Source organism: Ptychodera flava, chromosome 13 (genome assembly GCF_041260155.1).
Source record: "Ptychodera flava strain L36383 chromosome 13, AS_Pfla_20210202, whole genome shotgun sequence".
Lineage (NCBI taxonomy): Eukaryota > Metazoa > Hemichordata > Enteropneusta > Ptychoderidae > Ptychodera > Ptychodera flava.
In genome coordinates, this window is record NC_091940.1 from 21,242,174 (window position 1) to 21,265,904 (window position 23,731).

At 37.6% G+C, this 23,731-nt stretch overlaps 1 protein-coding gene across 1 annotated transcript; it reads right to left on the reverse strand.

The window, feature by feature from the left end:
• Positions 1-359: 359 nt before the first annotated feature.
• LOC139147796 (monocarboxylate transporter 13-like) lies at positions 360-23,209 on the reverse strand. The gene is made up of 4 exons (XM_070718998.1): positions 22,754-23,209; positions 20,649-20,792; positions 3,595-4,398; positions 360-663 (listed from the first exon to the last, which is right to left on the reverse strand). The coding sequence occupies exons 1-4, from the start codon at positions 22,971-22,973 to the stop codon at positions 446-448; spliced, it is 1,386 nt and encodes a 461-aa protein (XP_070575099.1). The 5' UTR covers positions 22,974-23,209; the 3' UTR covers positions 360-445.
• Between the last annotated feature and the right edge of the window lie 522 nt (positions 23,210-23,731).

Sequence of the window (23,731 nt, forward strand, 5' to 3'; positions counted from 1 at the left end):
TCAGATGAGGAAAACACGTATCACATACGTGACAAACTGTCATTTGATGAAAACGAAAATCTTATTAAAACGCGACCTTTCCATACTTAAAGAAAGCACGATCAAATGAAACTTAACAACAAACAATCCACCGCATTTGTAAACCAAAAACGACAGCAAACTCATATTTTCAAATCATCATGGTATTGGACAACCTGTGTTCATTTCGCTTACCAATGATATGAGTTAATGTATTATGTTGGGTTGTTTTAGCAGATTGTCACCAGATGAAAAACAAAACCTATTGCTATACTTGCAATCATTTTTCTGAGTATGAAAATCAAATTTGTTACACAACATTTGACAAAATTACTACCCTTATGCAAAATGGTTGCTTTCCAAATGGCACAAATCACACATGCAGAGCAGACCATTAACGGAAGACGACGCAGTAGGTAACAGAAAGTTATAAAGAAATTGTGCCAGTTTGTGTTGCCACCTCAACAAAGTATACTTCCGAACAGCCGGGATCTTCCATTATTACACTTGTAGTACCCTCTGGCGTTCGCTTAAGTCTCCTCGTGTAAGGTTCCAAAACAAATATCATCAATCCACCAAAGCAGAGGAGACTTCCGTAGAAATAAAATGAGTTATCGTAGTTGCCAGTGACGTCGTATATGTAACCTTATAAAGGAAAGAAGAAGAATTATTTCGAAATGCATAAATTTTATTTTCGTGCTTTTCATTGCTAAGGTAGAATGCATCTTGGGAGGAGAGATCAGATTTGAAAATTGTCCAGTACTTTTCTGGACAACTTCCCCTATGGACTCATTTGAAGCTCTAAGAGTATAAGAACATTTCACCTTTTTTGTGTAACTTCGACAATTTGATTTTCCCCTGTATGGTTAACACTGAAATAGCGACAATTTTGGATTACATATATTGGTAAATGTCTCTCTCTAGCTCCAAAATTTCGACACTAAACTCTGGTTGTATTCTTGATTTTGTAAGAGAGTGGTTCACCTTTACGTGAGTAACTGATACGTCGACGTGTTGAAGCTTTTGAAATGAGAAATGAACTGTCTCAGAATACCTCTCTCAGGGACCGTGGAGAACGAAAACACGAGTGTGACAAGCGATACTAGTTGCGTGTAGAATGCATCTAGGGAGCCTTCAGTAATTACATTGGGGTGGGCCGGGGAATTTCGTGCGCATCTGTACTGTAAAATGTGACCCTCACCCTAACGCCTTGTCTAAAATGTGACCCTCCCTCTTGTCTGACGTTCTAAAACTTGACCGTCACCCCATCACTGCAGTATTATCCCCACGAATAACTGAACCAGTACCAGCTATTTTACATAACTATCATTGGTTGTTATGTAAATTATAAATTACGGGGTGGGGGCTGGCATTTTGGGAGGGAGGGTCGCAATTTATCATGCAAGAATTTTAGGAGGGCCATACTTTTGCGGGAGAGTCACCATTTGTGCAACTAAAAGAACGCAAGATGTGGCTGATACAATGCTTCATCCAAAAGTATCATATCATAATACACGGAACTCTGTCAGGCAAACTTTTGACAATTTTCCCTGCAAAACAAGCTATATCTCTACATTTATAAATGTTTGATAATGTATGTGTATCTAATATGCTTGAAGTGGGAAGTAAAACGTGCGTGTGTGTACAAGAAATTTGATTTTTGAATTTCACTGAAAATGTTGATTGACTATACATGGTAGTCTATGGTGAAACTATGAATAATTTTTTTTACAATACAAAACTGGGTAAATCTGTGTTAGGGTGGTTACATGAGGATGTGTGTGCAGGAAATTGAATGTTGGACTTTTACCGAAATGCTAATTCACTATACATGGTAGTTTACGAGGAAAGTATGAATAATTTTTTTCGGGTACCAAACTAGGTAAATCTGTGTAAATCTATGTACTCATTATTATTGATTTTGATGTACTTGATTAGACTAAAGTGGTTACAAGTGGATGTGAGCGGAAGAAGTTAGATTTTGGAATTTCACCGAAATGTTAATTTTCTATCATGTACACTGTAGTTTATGAGAGAACTATGAACATTTTTTCCAACATAAAACATAAACTAACAGTATGCATTTCTAGATGTTTAATAATTGATATACACTTTGCAACCCGATTCATATGCTTTTGTCTCTTGTATTTCATCAGTTTTAACTGTTCAAGGTGTTTAATGTAGGATACCACTGCAACTCCTTTGCTTGTGAAGCTTGTCGATGTGTATGTATTAAAAAGAATCAATGTATTTCGTCTGTGATTTCCAATTGAGGAAATATCACATGGAAAATCGAAGGTTTGGCCGTAACATCAGCTTCTGTTAAAATACCCTCCGCCCAAGATGGGTTTTTAAAAAATGCCCCCCCGGACAGTTTTCAAAAAGTGACCCTCCTTCCAATCCCTCCGGCCCACCCCCTGTTATTACTGAAAGCTCCCTTAGAAGAGAGAAGGTGTTATAGTGCTTACTATATGCCACTTAAACGTCATGGAAATTGCATATATGCGTGATACTCTACGTATACATTATCGTGCACATATGGTTTTAAATATTAGATGTTCAAAAACACTGTCAGCATTTGAAAACGCCACTGGCCCATTTCAGTAATTTATCGTAAAAAGTCTAATTTCGTCGTCGAAATTTTGCGCTTTCAAAATTTTGTTGAGGGGTCGGAAGAGGGTTTGTCTTTGTACGCATTCGGAATAGGTCCCATTTGCCATAAGCTTTTTTCAATTATCAACGATACCTGAGTTCGCCGTCAGGTCTGTTGCCTGATTTTCAATTTCCCCTTGTATCTAATCACTTTGTAGGTCCCTAGGTAAGGTATCAGTAATTTAGTTAAATTATTGCGAAACTTATAAAGTTTTCTTAGAATGCGCCTCGAGGACAGATACTCGGACACTAAAACTTCTTCAATACTTTTCTAATGTACCACTTGTTGGTGCTCAATTTAAAGCTCTTCGAGTGAGAAAACTTCTCAACGTTTTAGTTTTTCGAAAATATAAAAATGTTATTAACACAGGGTTGGCGGCCATTTTGATTATCGAATATGGGTAAATATTAGCATATTTGATTCTCTAGTACTAATATTTGCACGCTAACCCCCGATTTTTATTCTTGATTTTAAAAGAGAATGGTGTAAATTTTTTTGAGGAAAGTTTAAGCAAAAGTTTTATTCTTTTATTTTAAGGCGCGAACTACCGTAAGTTCAAGTTTGGTTTCAAATTGTTTTGTAATTAGAAGATATGTCAAGTGTTAAGGTAGAATGCGCCCCGGGAACAGGTATTAAGACTCTCAAAGTTCTACAATGTATGTGTGTGGTGTACCGCTTGCGGGGGCTTATTTTGAAGCTTTAGGAGTAACTTAGGAGTAAGTTTTCATCGGCTCATTTTGTAAAACTTAAAAAATTTATTTGTAGTCATCGAGTTCAACACAAGGATGGCGGTCATTAATTTTGTATTCCAAACGCTGGTAGATCATCAGTCCGATGAAAAGTTAAAGTATTTCAGTTTCGAGGCGCGTACTGCCTGAAGCTTTACATCTAAATTCAAAAACACAGAAGGCTTGGTAGTTTACCTCCAGTAGGTGGTCCGAGTAACGCTCCAATAGTCATGAATAATAAAAGTATGCCGGTGCCAGCCGTGACCATTTTAGGGCCAAGGATATCCAGGGCGATTTGTGGTTGTATTCCAAAGAAAATTCCGACGAAAATACCACAGACAAAGGCGTAGGTAATATACGTTGCATAGTTCATTGCCAAAGGACTGAAGAGATTACAGATTCCAGAGGAAAGGAGCGCGAAGGCGTAAATTTTTACACTTGTAGTGAATCGTTTTGTGACATGTAGTATTATTGGAATCATAAGTCGCCCAATCATCGACGCTAGTCCGAAAATCGAGACAATAAGAGAGATTTCTTCGCTAGATCCGAACTGTTTAGTCTCTGCACGTGCAAGCATATGTGCTGGTGAACTTTGGTAACCAATACCAACTGATATTACTGTCGCAAACACATATAGTGTGTGTGTTGGATATGCTGTTATAAGGCCAAAATCGCAGACATCTCTGATGCGTATCCAATATAGTTTTAAACCTTTTGCGTTATTAAGCGTCTGTTCTGGTGCAGCTTTATTTCGAATTTCCTCTTCTGGAGCTCTGAACAAGGCGGCAGATATACCCATCTGGGCATTCAAGGCCGAGAACACTATAAAAGATCCTCTCCAGCCGTAGTTGTCGATCAGTGTTTGCAGCAACGGAGGGAAAATAAACACTCCGAGTCCGACCCCGGACGCTGCAAGAACACTGGCGATGGTAAATCTCTTTTTGATGAAATGTGCCATGATTCCAATGGCTGATGGGAAGATCAGTGCGTAACCAAGTCCTTTTTGAGAAACAAAGAAAATAATTCGAGTCAGAAAACTGAGCTGACGACACTGTATGGAATTCAAGAATACCTTTATGAAATACGCATAGAACGATTACATGAATTGAAAAAATGAAAATTAGGACCAATTGCCTATCTGTGCGGAGTCACTCTTCAAATCTCGTAAAAGCCAGGCCTATAGGAATCATATCAGCTATTTGCAGTCAATGGATCTTTATTTATTGATTCAAATTTTCACAAGAGAATCAATTAATGAATAAGAGTGATGGCTATCGAGGCATTTGGCTTATTCACTACTGTTTATTTTTGGGTTATATGCAGGTTTTTCCAACCCTGCTAGTGGGTCAGACCTATAACGCCACCTAGATAGTCTGTAAGACTCACTACGGCGCGCCAAATGTTTCAAAAATATTTATCATCATAGAGTAAAAATAAACTGTCAATTTTTCTTTCTAAATAGTGTCTTAAACGTGTATGAATAATAAAGAAAAAAAATCTTTCGTCCATATCATTTTATTTTATTAATGTACTTTTTCACAAAAATAACATTCATTTGAAAATATGTGTCAATAAATATTTGAATGTGTCTGTACAGATAAAGATGACGTGCAACCGTCGTCCTCGATTGAAATAAAAATTAGATGGAATTACGGAAGAAAAAAAACGAGAAAAGTATTATTGCTTTACTGCTTTATTGACACACTTTACCCTAAGGAAAGGGTAAACATCGTCATACATAGAGACTTCAAAGAAGCAATACAATAAGTTGCCAAAAAAAGTCAAAATCAGAAATAAATAAATAAGTAAATAAAGGTACATACATAAATGGAACATAAACTGGAAAGAATATTTGTTTTTCATCGTACTTGTTTGTTATTGATCTCTCAGAAGTAGACACTTGTTAATGTACATTGCTATGGGAATGTATAATTTCTTGTTATTCATCATGAATTCTAGTTGACTGTTATGTGATAATGATCGGAATGTTGGGTGTACTGATTGAATAGTATTGTATAATGTATCTCGTTCTGATTTATAGTATTCACAAATAAATAGGAAATGAGTCTCATCTTCAATATTATTATGTGTACATCTTTTGCAAATTCTTTCGTTGATAGGGGTTTTAGATTGTCTTCCAGTTCTATGTGGAGTTTATGGTTACTGAGCCTGAATTTTGTTAATGTGTCTCTCAGTTGTGGGTTTTTTATTTCTATAAGGTATTTTTCAAGTGCTATATCCTTCTTGAATATTCTATATGTTCTTAACTTGTTTCCATTTCCTTTTTTATTTTCAGGTGTCACAAAATATATCTTCTTTCCATTTGGACTTAAAGATATTACACAACTTGTTTTTAATAATTGATAATTTACTATCTGTACAGATGTCGTGGGAATTTAATATTTGTGATTCTTCCATTTTAGTTAAGAGTGACTCAATTTTAGTGTACCAGTTGCTTTTGCTATTTTTATTCACTATCACGGCTTCTTTTATCAATGGATTTTGGCTATTTAGCACTCTATTATAATATTTGATCAGTTGAGTTTGTACAAAAGTTTCAATTGGGTATCTCCCTAGTTCACTGTATATTGCCATCTTAGGGGTATGCCTTGGAATTTTTAAAATAAACCGGCAAAAACTTATGTGCACATCTTCAATAGACATATTGTATTTACTTTCATCAGCCCATATATCACTACCATATGTAAGAATCGGTCTGATCAATTTGTCGAATAAACTGAGTTGTAGGGGAATGCTTAAGTTGATACCCGGGCCTATTTTTCCCTTAAGAGCAAGGAGAGCCTTCATACCTTTTTTCTTTAATATATTTATGCCTGTTTTAAATTTACCATTTGGTGTTATCGTGACTCCCAGGTAATTAAACTGATTCACAACATTAAGTTCCCTTCCCTCAAAAAAAAAATATGTTGCTACATAGAAGCCGATTTGTCTTATTAAAAATCATTACTTTGGACTTGTCTGTATTGACATGTAATTTCCACTTTTGGGTATATGTTGATAATTTGTCTAAACAATTTTGAAGGCCTGTCTTTGATTTTGATAGAATTACTACATCATCCGCATAAAGTAGACAGCTAACTACTGTATCAAGCAATGTAGGAGAGTCAGAGCTGTCATTTACAAAAATATTTGGAAGATCATTTATGAAAATATTAAAAAGGGTTGGGCGTAAGTTACATCCTTGTTTTACTCCTGTTGTGGACTGAAAGGTTTCTGTTAATCCCTCACTCGTTTTTATCCTGTAATTTAAATTATTGTACATATTTGTTATGATATTAAACATATGACCGCCAATATTATTATTGTTTAACTTTTGATAAAGACCCTCATGCCAAACACTGTCAAAGGCTTTCCTTAAATCAATGAAACAGGCATACAATTTATTTGATTTTGGACCTTTACCATCCTTGGTGTGTTTACTATGTAAATATTTGTTGATAATTGTTTTCAGTATAAACAAGTTGTCTGTTGTTCGACAGTCTTTCCTGAAACCGAATTGTTTGTTAGTCATTAGATTATTCATGTTTAAAAAAGATACTAGCCTAGCATTCAACACACTGGTGAACAATTTACCAAGGCAGCTAGATATTGCAATGCCTCTGTAATTTGAAGTGTCTGTTTTAGACCCGGATTTAAATATTGGTACTATTAACCCAGTATTCCATTTCCGTGGTATTTTGCCAGATTCAAAAACAATATTAAATAATTTTTGTATAGCTTTTATCAAATAATAACTTCCACATTTAAACATTTCATTACATAATTTGTCTTCTGCTGAGGCCTTGTTATTTTTAAGTTGACTGATAGCTTTTCTGATTTCGCTTTCCTGTATTTTATCATTTATAAAGTTATTTTCAGATGGGTTGGGGATTGGTTCCTGAGTATCTAAAGTATCTCTACTATTATCAATATCTGTCATGGGGTATTTATTATTGAGGAGATTTTTAAAATAGAGGAGCCATTCATTAGGGTGTATTGTATCGGAAGTTGGGCTGGAAGATGGGATGTCATTCATTTCTTTCAGTATTTTCCAAAATTGTGCAGGCTCATCTTTTGAGAATTCCAATTGTTTTATCTGGGCCAATTTAAGTTCTTTCTTTTTCTGTCTAATGGTTTTGTTATACAGTTTTTTCAAAGTAAAGAATTTTCCTCGTATTATAGGGTCAAGAGGGAATTGTTGAAGTATTTTAGTAACGTTTTGGAGTTCTTTCCGGAGTTGGAGACAATCTTTGTCGAACCATTTTTTATAAACCTTTTGTTTTTTCCGTTTTCTAGGTGCAGACGAGGTTGTTTTTACGCATTTTTCCTGCTATACTGTTCAGCATTGCATCAAACTCTGCTGCTGCTTCATTTGCATCAGTATACTTATTTTCGACAAACTTGTTTATTTTATTTATGTCTGCCTGTAAACATGAAACATAATCTCTTTTGGTTTCTTCATTCCAAAGATATTTAGTTGGGAGGGGACTAAGAATATGTTGGGGCTCAGGTGCTTTATTTTCTATTATCATGGCTGAAATAGCAAGGGAAATAGAACAATGGTCTGACATATGTGTTAGGTTATTAACTTTGAAATACTGTACTGCTTCATTAAGTGATTTTGATATGATTCCGAAGTCAATTGTACTGCTTCCATTGTGAGAGTAGTAGGTATACTTTCCCATAGAGTCTCCTATGGTACGCCCATTTAGAATAAGTAAATTACAATTTAAGCATACCTCTATCAGTTTTTTACCAAATTTGTTTACACTACATTTTGATAAAATATCATAATTATTTCTTGTATTAAAATTGTCATTTGTATAGTTAGGTGGATAGGGATATACTGGTTGTTTGTGTCGTCAATTATGTCATCAAGCTGACCAATTCTGGCATTAAAGTCACCAAGTAGTATTATATCTCCTTTCGAGGAGAAAAATAAAATATCCTGTTCAAGTTGGTCGAATGGATCTATATTATTTTTGTGTATTACGGAATTATCCGGGGGGATATATATACATCCAATGTAGAGATCCTTTGGGTTGGCTTATTTATAATTTTTTTGTCTATTTTACACCACAGAAAATTGTTAGATTTTAACTTTTCTGTGGAAATAAAAGGCTTTAGTTTGATATTGTAAACTATCGCAACACCACCTCTCTTACGGTTGCACTTATTCCTTTTGGTTCGGTCTTTTCTTATGATTTCAAACTGATCCAGTTTACTTGGTAATATTATATCCTTAAAATTATCATTTAACCATGTTTCTTGAATACAAACAACATCATGGGAGAGCATATAGTCAATAAACTCATCTTCATACAATTGTTATATAGGCCATTTACATTCCAACTACCAAATTTGAATGAGGTTTGTTGCTTTAAATCATTATGGGATCTATTATTTGTCCTGGTTTTCATGAGTTAGATTGCACTGATATATCAAATTAGAAAAAGGTCAAAAAAGTGAAAAAAGGGAAAAAAGATACTAACAACAATATAAATTGGATTACTTTTCCTTTGAATTAGAAACCTAACAAGCGGGTAAGTAAAAAAAAAAGTGATTCAAAGTACGCTCACTATAATTGCGAGAGTCAATGCAGCAAAAATCGTTATATTGTGACTTCGGTCAAAGTTCTATTGCCGCTTTATGTAGATTAAAGTTTTAGTCAAAACTTTTGTTTAAATTTTGAGGTAAATTGTACCAGAAGTGAATTCCAATTGTTCATATGAGTGAAGGTTATGAGTTCAGGGGGAAAAAAAAAAAAAAAAAAAAAAAAAAAAAAAAAAAAAAAAAAAAAAAAAAAAAGTTTGCTGAAGCGGTTGGCAGAGCCAGACCCTCTATTTCTATGATTCAATTATTATGAATTTATCAAGTTTATATATGTATATATTTTTGCAGTGGTTTCAATAATTCATATACTTTACAAAATCAATTAACTTAGTAAATAAATTAGCTGAATCAGCTAAATTATTGGTATACTCATTGGATATCGGTCGTTCTCTAAAGTCTCTAAGGGCGTACCGGGATCTTCGTTGTTGATAGTGGGCTCTGTGCTGATACTGGTTACTGTCTATATAACTTGGGTTATGTCCTGCATTCCACGTCTGTTCTCCTTGTTTCCAGCTGGTCCCCTCTCTGTAATTGTTGAACCGGGAATTCCTATATGGTGGTCTGGGTGGTACAATGGTGGTTGATTCCGAGTCCCTTTGCTGTGGTTCATTCTGCTTACGTATTGACTGCTTGATATCACCCACCAGTTTGGCAGTGCCGTATCGGTTGATGTGTATCCCATCTTCAGTATATAGTCTTCTAGAATTGGACAGTTCACCATGTTGAACTATAATTATGTATTTGTTGTTCTCTGCTAGGGTGTGCAGTAGGCTGTTGAACTCTCTGATTTTCTCTCCCAATTTGGTGTCCGCAGGACAGAGTAGTACTTCTGACAGAATTATTTCTGTATTTGGCATGTTAGTTTTTATTGCATTAACTAGCTTGGAAGTTTTGTCGATACACATTCTGGGGAGTCTCATTTCTTAGATTGTTTATGCCGAGATGGCACACAACGGTATCGACTGTATTAGAGCGTACTCCTGACAAAGTTGTGACAGCTTCATCGACTGTTGGAATCCTAAGGTGGTCTGCTGGTGTACGTGGAAACATGCGTCTTACCGATAAATGTTTTGTTATAGAGTCCCCGATCACTAGTTTACTCGCTTGTGTTACGTAATTTATTGGAACACGACGTGTGTTTGCTTCCATTTTGCTTGTTGTTCCCATTGGTTGAGGCATTTGAGGAGTTTGCACTGCTGGTATTCTGTTCTTTTGATCTGTGGTGTTTGGCTGTTTATTAACACCATTTGCTGAGTCATTGGTGCCATCTTGGATATCTATCTGTAGCTCTCTTAAAGAATCATCAGTTGGGTCTTCAGCAAAGTCAGCAGGGAAACTGTTATGAAGTTCTATCTCACTTTGTCTCGGTACAGCCGGTGGCTCTCTATCAGGTCGTTTCATGGTGTTGCTTTTCTTGGGTTTCTGGAAGTTCCAGTCATCGTTATCAATCACTGGTGATAGTATGCTCTTCAGATCGTTTAGTTGTTTAGTAGTTTCTTCATTTTTTTGTTCACACTGAATACGGTGTATATCTATCTGTATCTGATATTTATTTTCTAGTTCAGTTAGTTTCTTTATTGTGTTTCTTTGATTGATGTCTTCTATTTCTTTTATTTTATTGTTCATCATAAACTCCACTTTGTCTATACGGTCTCTGAGTTGCAATTCAAAAGCTGTCTGCATCGCAATTATTTTATTGTCCATTGATTTAAGTACACCTTCTCTGTAGTTTCTGCAGTTGTGGCATTCGTCAGATAATTCATCCACATTTTCACAGATAGATTGTGTATTTTCTTTCAATTTCTTAATATCTTGAGCATTTTGGTCTATGATTTGGTTTTCCTCACTTCTGGAATCCACCAGCTGGGTGTATTTATCTTCAATAAGCTGTATACTACTGTCATATATTTGTGTTTTTTCTTCTACTTTTTTCAAGTGTTCGGCAATCATAGTCTGCGCTGTTGTTTTCGCATTTCTGTTACTTGTACTCTGTATCGCCTCATGTAATGATTTCTCAAAGTTACTTGCCTCATTTGTAGATTCCTCCGTTTCCTCGATTGTTTCACTGTCCGAATAAAGTTCACATAATTTGGTTTCTATCTCCGTTGATCCATGAAGCCTGCAAGTAACGTCATCGGCGTTGTGCGTTGGGAATGCGCAATCAAGATGGCGTCGTTCACTACTTTCACTTTCAGTTTCATTGTCATGTTCGGCGACAGGGTCGCCTTGTATCGTAGAGCTCAGCGATCCAAAGAAACGGTCAGCATCTTCTTTATTGTGAAATCCTTTGAACAGAGCACTTGGATATTTGTCGACACTACGATGGCATTCATTCCAGGACTGAAAGACGCCGATCGATCGTCCTCTTATTACTTGTTGTTCCATTGCTGATTGTCGTCCGTCGTCTTCGTTCGCAAAATCGGGATTTCTTGGTTCTTTCCACTTTCTTACCTCGTCAGACATGACCTACGTGACTTCCCTTCAGGCTGGTTTAGGTCTCACACCTATTTTCTGGTGGATTCATACAAAATACCTCGAAATTTGCTGTGGCTTTACGGAGCAGAGCTAAGACACGTCATGCTGCGTCAGCGCCCTCACACGTCATTATTGCAAAAAAGGGGAGAATGTTATGTAATACGTAATTGTAAAATACCCTTTAAACCGTAATGAGAAGGTAAACTGTTTGCAAAAATTTAAAAATACCACAATCCCATACTTATTGACGTACATACACGTGTATTTGATATAAAGGTGCAATGAATGCTGATTATAAAGGAAAAAAGTAGAAAAAAATCAAGCACACACAAAAAAATATTGAAATGCTTAAAAACAAAACCAAAAATAGTACTTTCACTGCTACAAAAAAACAAAGGGAACCACCATCAGGTCTGACTGAAGAAAGAAAGAAAATCACAACTGAAAAGTCAACCGAGATCGCGCTGGCGTTGAGGCTGAAAAGAAACCAAAACGAGGTCAGCTTGAAAGAAACCAAAACGAGGTTACCCCCCCAAAAAAAACAAAAAAAACCCGAAAACGAGGTTACCAAAAAAAAAAAAAAAAAAAAAAAAAAAAAAAAAAAAAAAAAAAAAAAAAAAAACCAGCAGAAAAAAAGAGGCCCGTTCGAGAAAAGAAATAGAGTGGGACACCCTGCAGAAAAACCCCAACATGTAAATTGAATAATTCTCAATCTGATTGTTAGAGTTTAGTGCCAGAGGGTTTTGGATCATCACACTCGGATGTTGGACAAGATATTTTGGGTATTTCAGCGATGACTCTCAGCTTCTAGTCTTCAATATCATCTCATGGACGTCCAAGTTACCGACACGTCCCATTCTATATTAAACAGTTACAAGTGGACAAAACATTCGTGGTGGTTCGTCGGCTGCCAGCGGTCCCCTCGCTCATGGCGTGCCTCAATGTACCCCCTTGAGATGGTAAGCTAGCGGCCGGCGGTCCCGTCGCTAGTACAGTACACGCCGCGCCGGCGACCAGCGATCCCCTCGCTGTACAGTGTAGGGCCGCCTCTCCCAAACCATAGACAGTCTGTGCCAAAGCCATGGAGTCCTACCCCAATAAAACGATGGCTGGCCGCTAGCCCACGGTTACGTGTGTGATTCGATACAAAGCGGCCGCCGTGTGGGTATGCATACTCGCATAGTAAAATTGCACGCGGCGGCCGCTATGTATCGAACCACGTGTAACCGTGGGTTTAGCCTCTAAACGGAGTGTGGCAAAGGAAAAAATACTCAGGCTAAAACACTCCGTTTAGATTCGAGGCAACGTTTTCAGTAGTACATGTAGAACGCGATCCCGCCCGACTTGACAAACACTGATCAAGCAGCCCCTATTTCTCTGTATAACTGATTAATGTAGCTGTGGGTGGCAGGGCTGTGAGTTACTGGCGTTACACGGCCAGACCGTATATAAACGCCGGTAACTCACCGCCCTGGCACCCTGAGCTATGTATAAGCTACTGCACAAATATCGTAGCTCCATATATTGGACTTTGTGGAAATAAAGCTTTCTGCAGTGGGGATCGACATGTTGTGTATGTGCCGGTCTAGCCCTGCGAGTATAATGAGAGTGTCTGGCGTTGCGAAGGCCGGACACTCTCGCCATACTCGTTAGGCTTGTGCCGGTCCTGAGGGATCGCGGTTGCATCATAGTGCGTGACACTGTTTATAGTTGCGTCGCTCGTCTTGTCGAACATGGAAAACGATGGACGTTCTCTCAACACGCCGGCCACTATGTATCGAACCTCACGTAACCGTGTAGAAATCATATAACGGCGATGACAGAGCGGCTCAGTGCAAGGCCTGCATGTGAGCCCCCTACCGTACTGCACCTAAGGCATCCATATGTTCGCAGTGTTGCTATAAAGGGACATGGGTTGTACGTCTCGCTCGTGATCTGAACTGTGGACTGTCTCAAATTGGCTCAGTTATCTTGAATCTCTGGAACTATTCACAGTTAACCTGGACGTTCTTTAGGTGACATTGCACTTCACTTCATCAAGTACGGTTTCAAGTAGCTCTGCTTGGCAGGGCCCAGCCAAACAGAGCTAGGATTCAAGATGTCAAAGTTATCACTGAAATGCTCAATTAATATTTAGTCAAACATTTGAGTATGTGGTGATCGGATTCCCGGCTGTTGGGTTCATCGATCGCAGGAAACGTGAACCATGAGTTTTTTGAATAAATTAATTGTAATTTCGCGCGTTTGGGTTTTTTTGTGTGGCGAGTGTGTGAGTGCTCGTTATTTTCTTTTTTTTTTCTTTTTTTCTTTTTTTTTTGCTGTGGCGAGTGCTCATTTGTTTTTTCTTTCCACAGGCCCACGCGTTTTTTTGTATTTGCTGCGTCCATGGCATTTTTTATTTTTTTATTTTTATTTATTTATTTTATTTATTTTTTTTTAGTAGGTGATGTCCACTTTCGTCTAGTCATCACTGCCGAATTTTTTCTGTGATTTTCTCTCTTTACTGTTAAAAGCGGCTGGTGGTTCATATTATATTTTTGATTATCTACAATACGTTTTTTATGAGACGTACTGCTTTTTAATTTTCTTAGGTACATAAATAATTTTATGTATGCATGGCTTTTTTGTCTGATTCTTTTATAATGATTTTCTGTATGTGGTTCACATTTTAATTTTTTGTAATTTTTTTTCCGAGTGGTACTAGTGGTTTTTTAGTAATTTTCCTGTGATTTTTGTGTACGTACCACTGTAAACATCTTAAACTTTTTTCGTAAAATCAGCACTAATTGCACCTTTTACGCGAACTATTATACGTGTATGTATGTCGGTAGGTATGGATGTATGGTCAACTTTTTCAAATCGTTGAAAATTGTTTATTTCCTCATTACACTTTAAAGAATATTCTCAAGTTAAAATGAAGTATTAAATGACATTTCTGTCTTTTGGTTTTGAATTATACTTTTCTTACTTATTTCCTTCCGTAATGACACCTAATTTTTATTTCAATCGAGAAAGACAGTTTATTTTTGCACTGAATCGATAAATATTTTTGAAACATTTGGCGCGCCGTAGACTCACACTGGGCAATATGGAAAATCATACATTGACGTGACTACGGCGCGCCAAATGTTTCAAAAATATTTATCGTCATAGAGTAAAAATAAACTGTCAAATTTTCTTTCTAAATAAAGTATTAAACGTGTATGAATAATATAGAAAAAATTTCTTTCGTCAATATCATTGTATTTTAATAATGTACTTTTTTCGCAAAAATAACATTCATTTGAAAATATGTGTCATTAAATATTTGAATGTGTCTGTACAGATAAAGATGACGTGCAACCGTCGTTCTCGATTGAAATAAAAGTTCGATGGAATTACGGAAGAAAATAAAGGAGACAAGTATTATTGCAAAAAAGGGAAGAATGTTATGCAATACTTTATTGTAAAATACCCTTTAAACCGTAATGAGAAGATTAACTGTTTGCAAAAATTTGAAAATACCACAATCCCATACTTATTGAAGTACATACACGTGTATTTGATATAAAGGTGCAATGAATGCTGATTAGGCCTATAAGGGAAAAAAGCAAAAAAAAAAAAAAAATCAAGCACACACAAAAAAAATATTGAAATGCTTAAAAACAAAGCCAAAAACAGTACTTTCACTACTACAAAAAAAAACAACAAAGCGAACCACCATCAGGTCTGACTATAAAAAGAAAGAAAATCACAACTGAAAAGTCGACCGAGATCGCGCTGGCGTTGAGGCTGAAAAGAAACCAAAACGAGGTCAGCTTGAATAAAAACCAAAACGAGGTTACAAAAAAAAAAAAAAAAACGAAAATGAGGGTACCAAAAAAAAAAAAAAAAAAAAAAAAAAACCAGCAGAAAAAAAGAGGCCCGTCCGAGAAAAGAAAACAGAGTGGGATACCCCGCAGAAAAAGCCCAACATGTAAATTAAATAATTCTCAATCTGATTGTTAGAGTTTAGTGCCAGAGGGTTTTGGATCATCACACTCAGATGTTGGACAAGATATTTTGGGAATTTCAGCGAGAACTCTCAGCTTCTAGTCTTCAATATCATCTCATGGACGTCCAAGTTACCGATACGTCCCATTCTATATTAAACAGTTACAAGTGGACAAAACATTCGTGGTGGTTCGTCGGCTGCCAGCGGTCCCCTCGCTCATGGCGTGCCTCAATGTACCCCCTGGAGGTGGTAAGCCAGCGGCCGGCGGTCCCGTCGCTAGTACAGTACACGCCGCGCCGGCGACCAGCGATCCCCTCGCTGTACAGTGTAGGGCCGCCTCTCCCAAACCATAGACAGTCTGTGCCAAAACCATGGAGTCCTACCCCAACAAAACGATGGCTAGCCGCTAGCCCACGGTTACGTGTGTGATTCGATACATAGCGGCCGCCGTGTGGGTATGCATAGTAAAATTGCATACCACGCGGCGGCCGCTATGTATCGAACCACACGTAACCGTAGGTTTAGCCTCTAAACGGAGTGTGGCAAAGGAAAAAATACTCAGGCTAAAACACTCCGTTTACATTCGAGGCAACGTTTTCAGTAGTACATGTAGAACGCGAACGCGCCCAACTTGACAAACACTGATCAAGCAGCCGCTATTTCTCTATATACTGATTAATGTAGCTTTGGGTGGCAAGGCTGTGAGTTACCGGTGTTACACGGCCAGACCGTATAACGCCGGTAACTCACCGCCCAGGCACCCAGAGCTACAGTGTAGGCGGGGTCCAGACACTTCGCACCAGAACCAGTTCGCCCCACACAACTTCGTCCCAAAACCATTTCGCACCAAAACCACCTCGTCCCAAGTACTACCTCGTCCAACGCCACTTCGCCCCAAGTACCACCTCGTACTAAAACCACTTCGCTTACCGCAACTCGTCCTAAAACATCGATGTCACGATGTATCTTGGCTACCATGAACCATTTATTCTTCCATGAAACCATACCATATATTAGAAAAAAGAAACACACAAACTACTAAATGGTACATTTCAGGTGCCGTGCGCGGTATTGCACGATGCGATGTCATTTTCTCGAAATGTGTACAATTTCAAGATTTCAGTCCTGGGATGGTAGAAAGGTGATTAAAACTTCACTGGCACTGGCAGTGGTTGGTTATTTTCAGCTTTTAACGGTTACTGATAAATTGGGGAGTTAAGTCGTGTTTTTTTTCGGGTCGCAATGGTTTTAGGCGACGTGAATTTTGGGGCGAAGAGGTTTTGGTACGAGGTTGTTTTGGTGCGAAGTGGTTTTAGTGCGAAATGGTATGGGACGAGATGGTATGGTGCGAAGTGGTTTTGGTGCGAAGTGTCTGGGAACTGCATAAATATCGTAGCTCCATATATTGGACTGTGTGGAAATAAAGCTTTCTGCAATGGGGATCGACATGTCGTGTATGTGCCGGTCTAGCCCTGCGAGTATAATGAGAGTGTCTGGCGTTGCGAAGGCCGGACACTCTCGCCATACTCGTTAGGCTTGTGCCGGTCCTGAGGGATCGCGGTTGCATCATAGTGCGTGTTTATAGTTGCGTCGCTCGTCTTGTCGATCACGGAAAACGATGGACGTTCTCTCAACACGCGGCAGATTTCTTCAAAACTATTCATTTTTAATGATTTGGGTGATCTTTGAGGATAGACAAGTAATTATCAAACAACCAGGTGGTTTATTACCATGGTATTTGAATTCATTCCATCGTAGAAATCCACAGTTACATGTGGTTCGATACATAGCGGCCGCCGCATTGTATGCATACCACGCTGTGGCCGCCGGCCGCTATGTATCGAACCACACGTAACCGTGTAGAAATCATATAACGGCAATGACAGAGCGGCTCGGTGCAAGGCCTGCATGTGAGCCCCCTGCCGTACCGCACCTAAGGCATCCATATGTTCGCAGTGTTGCTATAAAGGGACATGGGTTGTACGTCTCGCTCGTGATCTGAACTGTGGACTCTCTCAAATTGGCTCAGTTAACTTGACTCTCTGGAACTATTCACTGTTATTACCTGGACGTTCTTTAGGTGATATTGCACTTCACTTCATCAAGTACGGTTTCAAGTAGCTCTACTTGGCAGGGCCCAGCCAAACAGAGCTAGGATTCAAGATGTCAAAGTTATCACTGAAATGCTCAATTAATATTTCGTCAAACATTTGAGTATGTGGTGATCGGATTCCCGGCTGTTGGGTTCATCGATCGCAGGAAACGTGAACCATGAGTTTTTTGAATAAATTAATTGTAATTTCGCGCGTTTGGGTTTTTTTGTGTGGCAAGTGCTCGTTTTTTTCTTTTTTTTTTTTCTTTTTTTTTTGCTGTGGCGAGTGCTCATTTGTTTTTTCTTTCCACAGGCCCACGCGTTTTTTTGTATTTGCTGCGTCCATGGCATTTTTTATTTTTTTATTTTTATTTATTTATTTTATTTATTTTTTTTTAGTAGGTGATGTCCACTTTTGTCTAGTCATCACTGCCGAATTTTTTCTGTGATTTTCTCTCTTTACTGTTAAAGCGGCTGGTGGTTCATATTATATTTTTGATTATCTACAATACGTTTTTTATGAGACGTACTGCTTTTTAATTTCCTTAAGTACATAAATAATGTTATGTATGCATGGCTTTTTTTGTCTGATTCTTTTATAATGATTTTCTGTATGTGGTTCACATTTTGATTTTTTGTAATATTTTTTCCGCGTGGTAGTAGTTGTTTTTTAGTGATTTTCCTGTGATTTTTGTGTACTTACCACTGTAAACATCTTATACTTTTTTTTGTAAAATCAGCACTAATTGCACCTTTTACGCGAACTATTATACGTGTATGTATGTCGATAGGTATGGATGTCCCCCTATGACTTTTTCAAATCGTTGAAAATTGTTTATTTCCTAATTACGCTTTAAAGAATATTCTCAAGTTAAATGAAGTATTAAATGACATTTCTGTCTTTTGGTTTTTAATTATACTTTTCTTACTTATTTTCTTCCGTAATGACACCTAATTTTTATTTCAATCGAGAAAGACATTTTATTTTTGCAGCGAATCGATAAATATTTTTGAAACATTTGGCGCGCCGTACGTGACACTGTCAAGGAGAAAAAAAAAGGCTACTTTGTGTGAAGATATACTATGCATGTGCAAATGCTCGCACGTTTTCAACGCTTGTAACTGATTCAGATTTATGCTAGGGAAATGTCAACTTGGGGACATGTCACTTTGGGTGTACCTCAAGGGTCCACTTTAGGCCCTCTGTTATTTATACTTTATGTAAACGACATGTCCGAGTGTCTGAACCATTTAATACTATCACTATATGCTGATGACTCAAAAGTTTTCATGCATGTGAAAGATAGCTCATCTTGTGTTAATTTGCAACGTGGCAACACCCGTGTTGTTAAGTGGATGGAAAATTGGAAAGTAACAATTAATGTTCTGTGATTTCTTTTACCACGAAACGGACCCCCATCACCTTTCAATATAGATTCAACAAGCGCACAACCATAAGTTGTATACATTGTGTGAAGGATCTCGGTGTCTTCTTGACGAGTAAAATTCACTGGGGCACACATATCAATCACATTGTAACCAAGGCGTTCAAAATGCTTGGGTCTTTTAAACGAACATGTTAACATTTTAATAGTACCAATGTGTTAATAATTTTGTACGGGTCTCTCATCAGAAGCCATCTGGAATATTGCTCTCAAGTTTGGTCTCCTCACCAAACGTACTTAATTGTGAAAATGGAGAGAGTCCAGAAAAAATTTATAAAACATCTTTGCTACCGATCCTCACAACCATATTCTAATGAAATGTACAACAACCTTTGTAAAAAAATTCAGCTGCCCACATTGGAGAGCAGACGGGCATTTTTAGATACTACATTCCTGTACAAAATTGTAAACTCTAATTACAAGATATCTGATGTACTTGCACAGATTAATTTTATACTCCTCCTATAGCTCTGCGTCGTACACTTCTTTTTAGACCTGCTTCTTATCGTACGAATATATTAAAATATTCTTTTTCATCACGGAGCCAAAACTTTTCTAATACTATTTTTAATGAACAAAATTTAGACATTTTTGGTAATTCTATTCCATTTAGACGCAATTTACTTCAGCTATTGACTGATTTATACACGGTGTAACCTGTTTTACTTGTTTTTTTTTCTTATGTTTATATTTTGTTTTCATTGTCCATTTCTGTCGTGTTAGATTTTCTTGTTTTTCTTTGTCATTTTTATCTTTCTCTTTCCTTTATGAAATGAACCTGTAAATGGGGCAACCGGTTGGTTCATAAATAAATAAATAAATAAATAAATAAATAAATAAATAAATAAATAAATAAATAAATAAATAAATAAATAGACTCTGTACATTTTGTGAACTGAATGAAGTTTAAGATGACTATCATTTTTTTGGTCATGAGGTGCTCTTTTTCGATCAAGTGAGAAAGAAAGATACACCGAGATATATTGTTTAAACCATCCATCTCAAATAAGCTAATTCAAGCACTTTCCCATCAAGATTTACGATTGTTACAAAGTTTTGGCGGCGTACACCTTTAATGCAAACGTAGCAATGAAAATGGGATACGAGTGCTTGTACACTAACTATTTGCAACCTCAGGTTGTAAAGTACTATTACAATTGAGCAAGTGGGGGCCTTGAACAGAGAATAGCCCATCCTATCGGCGGTGACAAGATGCAAACTACAGGATATAATAATGGCAGTTGACTTTCATTTTTTGCTGCTAATATCCGTTTACTGGAGACAATGGGTATTGTATGTTGCTGTAAATATTCAGGTAACATATTCTATTCCCTAAATAATGTTAAAACTCCTAGTTAGCATATCAACATAGCATCTATACGTGTGAAATGCACTATTATTGTTACATTTGAATTCTTGTCCGGACCAGAATCCACTTGTCAACGATAACAACGCAGTTTACACAAGTAAATTCTGAGTTGACAAGCTTAGTACTGAGTATATCAACATGCTTTCTGGAGAAGAACTATGGTTGATACCCACAACAAAAATAGTGAAAAAACACCACAATTTAGTATTACTGGCTCTTTAAAGTTTCCCGGCCTATTAAAGTCAAAGACAAAAGTGTGGCGAACTCCTAAGAATTACTTACCTATTGCAACACCAACGCTGAGGTACAGAAACTCTATGGTAGGGGCAAATGCACTGACGAAATAACCAGCCGATGAGATTATTGTTCCCAACATCACAGTCATTCGGAAACCCATCTTCTTTACACAGACATTTGACAGAGGAGCTCGGATAGATAAGAAATAGAAGTAAAATTAATGAAATTGATGTGTGATGAAAGAAAAGAAAAGAGACAAAATTCAGATGCACAATAATAGGACAAATGAGACAAGAAATTCCTTAGAGAGATGACGTAGTTATCATTCATGAATTCAGATTGTTATCTTTGAAAGTGCAAGTGACTTATACAGCTGACCACTACGTTATTTAGATGGACCAGATATAAGAAATATTTTTTTGCAAAAACCGAAATTTCTAAACAAAGTCTGTCTTTAATCGCTCGACAAGAAATTGTTGTTAGCAGATTACATTTCCGCTTCATATCCTATCATATTCATCTGGACCCCGACAAAATAAAATCTAAAGCAGCCTTAAGTGTTTAAGACTTAACTTGTAGATTGAAGTTAATACAATGTTATAAACATGCCAATAGTGCAACTAATATAGCATTAAACAGTCTACATCAACTTAAGCCATTCCTGACTCTTTGCACAGAAACTTCGATTGACCTAAATTATTAGTTCATGTGAAGGCTTCCAGAAATAAAACGAGAAAATGTGTCCACAAGCTGTGTACAAAGGATATGGAACATTAATTATCGCTTGTGCTAGGTTTGTTTCATACAATATTCCAGTTTCGCAATGTACATCTTTTCTAATATTGCAATTACCCCTTAATTAAGACATTGGTAAAACATGTTATGCAGAGGTGATACAAGTACTATGGAGTTTACGTGAAAATAGCACGTAGAAAGTATACGCTCGTAGCATGGTGCCCAATCTATACTACTTTCCTATTTACTATTCTGAATTCAATTTCACAATTCAACATTAACTTTACAACTCGACATTTCTCTCGACTTTCTGTGATACTATTCTATACGGAATGTTGAGTTGTCAAATTGAAAATAGAATGTTGAGTTGTTAAAATTGAATTCAGAACAGTAAAATAGAAAGTAGTAATTTTGGCATGGATTGGCCACCACACTCGTAGCTGCAGTAAGTATTCGGAATAAAACTGGATGTTGAAACACACACACTTAAGTGTGTAAGACAATGACAATGTACGCAAACACACACTATTTTAGGGGGTCTGTCCAGTAATGATACACTTATTTTGATCACCGTTAAGTTTCAAACATTATAAAGAGTGTGTATCAAGCTAAGGCAGTAGCTAACCTGAAGAAAACGGGGCCCAGACTTTCCTTTAAAATGAATTTGTTACATAGGGGTACCCGGGAGCTTTGTGAAGCAACTGTACCCTCGATCTAGGATTATCTTGATTTGCATAAGTTTAACAGTATGAGCAATGTATTCTTTTAGTCTTACCAATACATTGCAGCCGGTGACTTCTGACCTAGACAACCACAAAGGGTAGTCATTGTTATTTTACGATACCAACCTGTCCTTACATATATACCCCTTTTTAGGTCAGCTGATGTATGAAAACAAGTCTACCATGTCCCAGCGTCGAGAAGTGCACTTTTCACTATGTTTATGGCCAAAGTGTGAAACAGTATCTTTCACCAAGGTATCATTTACGCTTTTGACGATCATGACCCAGGGGGGGACGCACTGTACCGTAGCATGCCAATCGTAGGGTTAGCCCTGACCCGCAAAGCTGCATGTCGTCGTGATGCTTCGTACGTAGTTGTCATAATTAAAGCAATTCCTAGACTGTTGGGTCAGTCACTAAGAAACTTCCAACCGACTGACCCACTTTCAAGTTCACACAATGCATTTTGATAAACAAAACATTTTCAGACAAATTATCCGTCAATCTTCTTATTTTACTAATCCCTTTCTCATCAGATAACGCTAAAGCTGTAAGCTTCAAACATTTACTTATTTGCTAATCTCACTGCCTAGCTTCCTTTTATTTGTACATAGATGCCCGTAGTAGGAAATCTTTATGCGTAAAATTGGCAGCAAAAAGCTTTTTATACAATATATATATTCATTAACATACCTAATGCAAATTCTACAGAGACGAGAAACGCTATTATCCATGAGGTTCGGGCTGAGGTCTCGTCGAAATGGCTCTGAATAGAAACAAATAGTGGACCAATGGCTTGGTACGCTCCTGCAAAGAACAAGTGACATATGTGGGAGCCAAACACAACCAGCCAGCCGATGACGCCGCCATCCCTGGTCTGCCCACCTGGCTTAGGATCTTCTGGGATCTTCATTGAACGTAAAAGGGCAGTACTGGGCACACCTAGAACAGCATACACGTATCACGTATAAACAATTCTCAAGCGTATATCTTCCTGGACGAATGATTGCCTCTCGGTCCATGTGGTTCAAATCTCGCCGCTAGGTGGCCACATAGCCTAAATTCGACTTTCTCTCATACTTCCTTCTACAGGTGCTTGCCACGTAGCTTGGATTGTCGATCGAAGGCTCGGACATCGAAGTCTGGGGCCGAAGGCTGAACCTCGGTAGAAGTGTTAGGAATAATTATAAAAGGTATGACATGACAAATCCGCGAGAAGTCCAAAACTAAGACAAAACAACTGCTCCTCAAAATAACATCGGACAGGCGGAAATATCTTTAAAAGTTCAAATCTCTACTCTGATAACTGCATTTGACTGATACTTGCCAAATTCAGGCTAAATTCACTGTTGGACTATCTCCGCATTCACCGTTTCACTCGGAGATCATTCATTTACAAAGGATCGTGGGAGTGAAAACGCACATCTCAATGACAGACAGGGGTCGGTTAATGCAGAGAATTGCCCGACACTTCGATGCTCTGCATTCGATCGACTATGCCAGCTACGCCGCATTGCAAGCACCTGCGCTTCCTTCACCCTTATATGAGGGCAATGGCGATGCATTGATGGTCCTGTAGATAAAAATGTTTATAACTTGCCTCTCTCTTTCTTTCAGGTCATAGTTCATTGACCGATTAATTTAATCCCCTGATAATTTCAACAAGGTATC

What these genes read in the sequence shown, in the direction of transcription:
- LOC139147796 (XM_070718998.1), bottom strand. Translation starts at nt 22,973, where the DNA reads ATGAAGATCCCAGAAGATCCTAAGCCAGGTGGGCAGACCAGGGATGGC. An exon ending in CAGCGTTGGTGTTGCAATAG is followed by an intron (nt 4,399 to 20,648) that starts GTAAGTAATTCT and finishes TTTCTCAAAAAG; the next exon opens with GACTTGGTTACGCACTGATC. An exon ending in ACTCGGACCACCTACTGGAG is followed by an intron (nt 664 to 3,594) that starts GTAAACTACCAA and finishes TTCCTTTATAAG; the next exon opens with GTTACATATACGACGTCACT.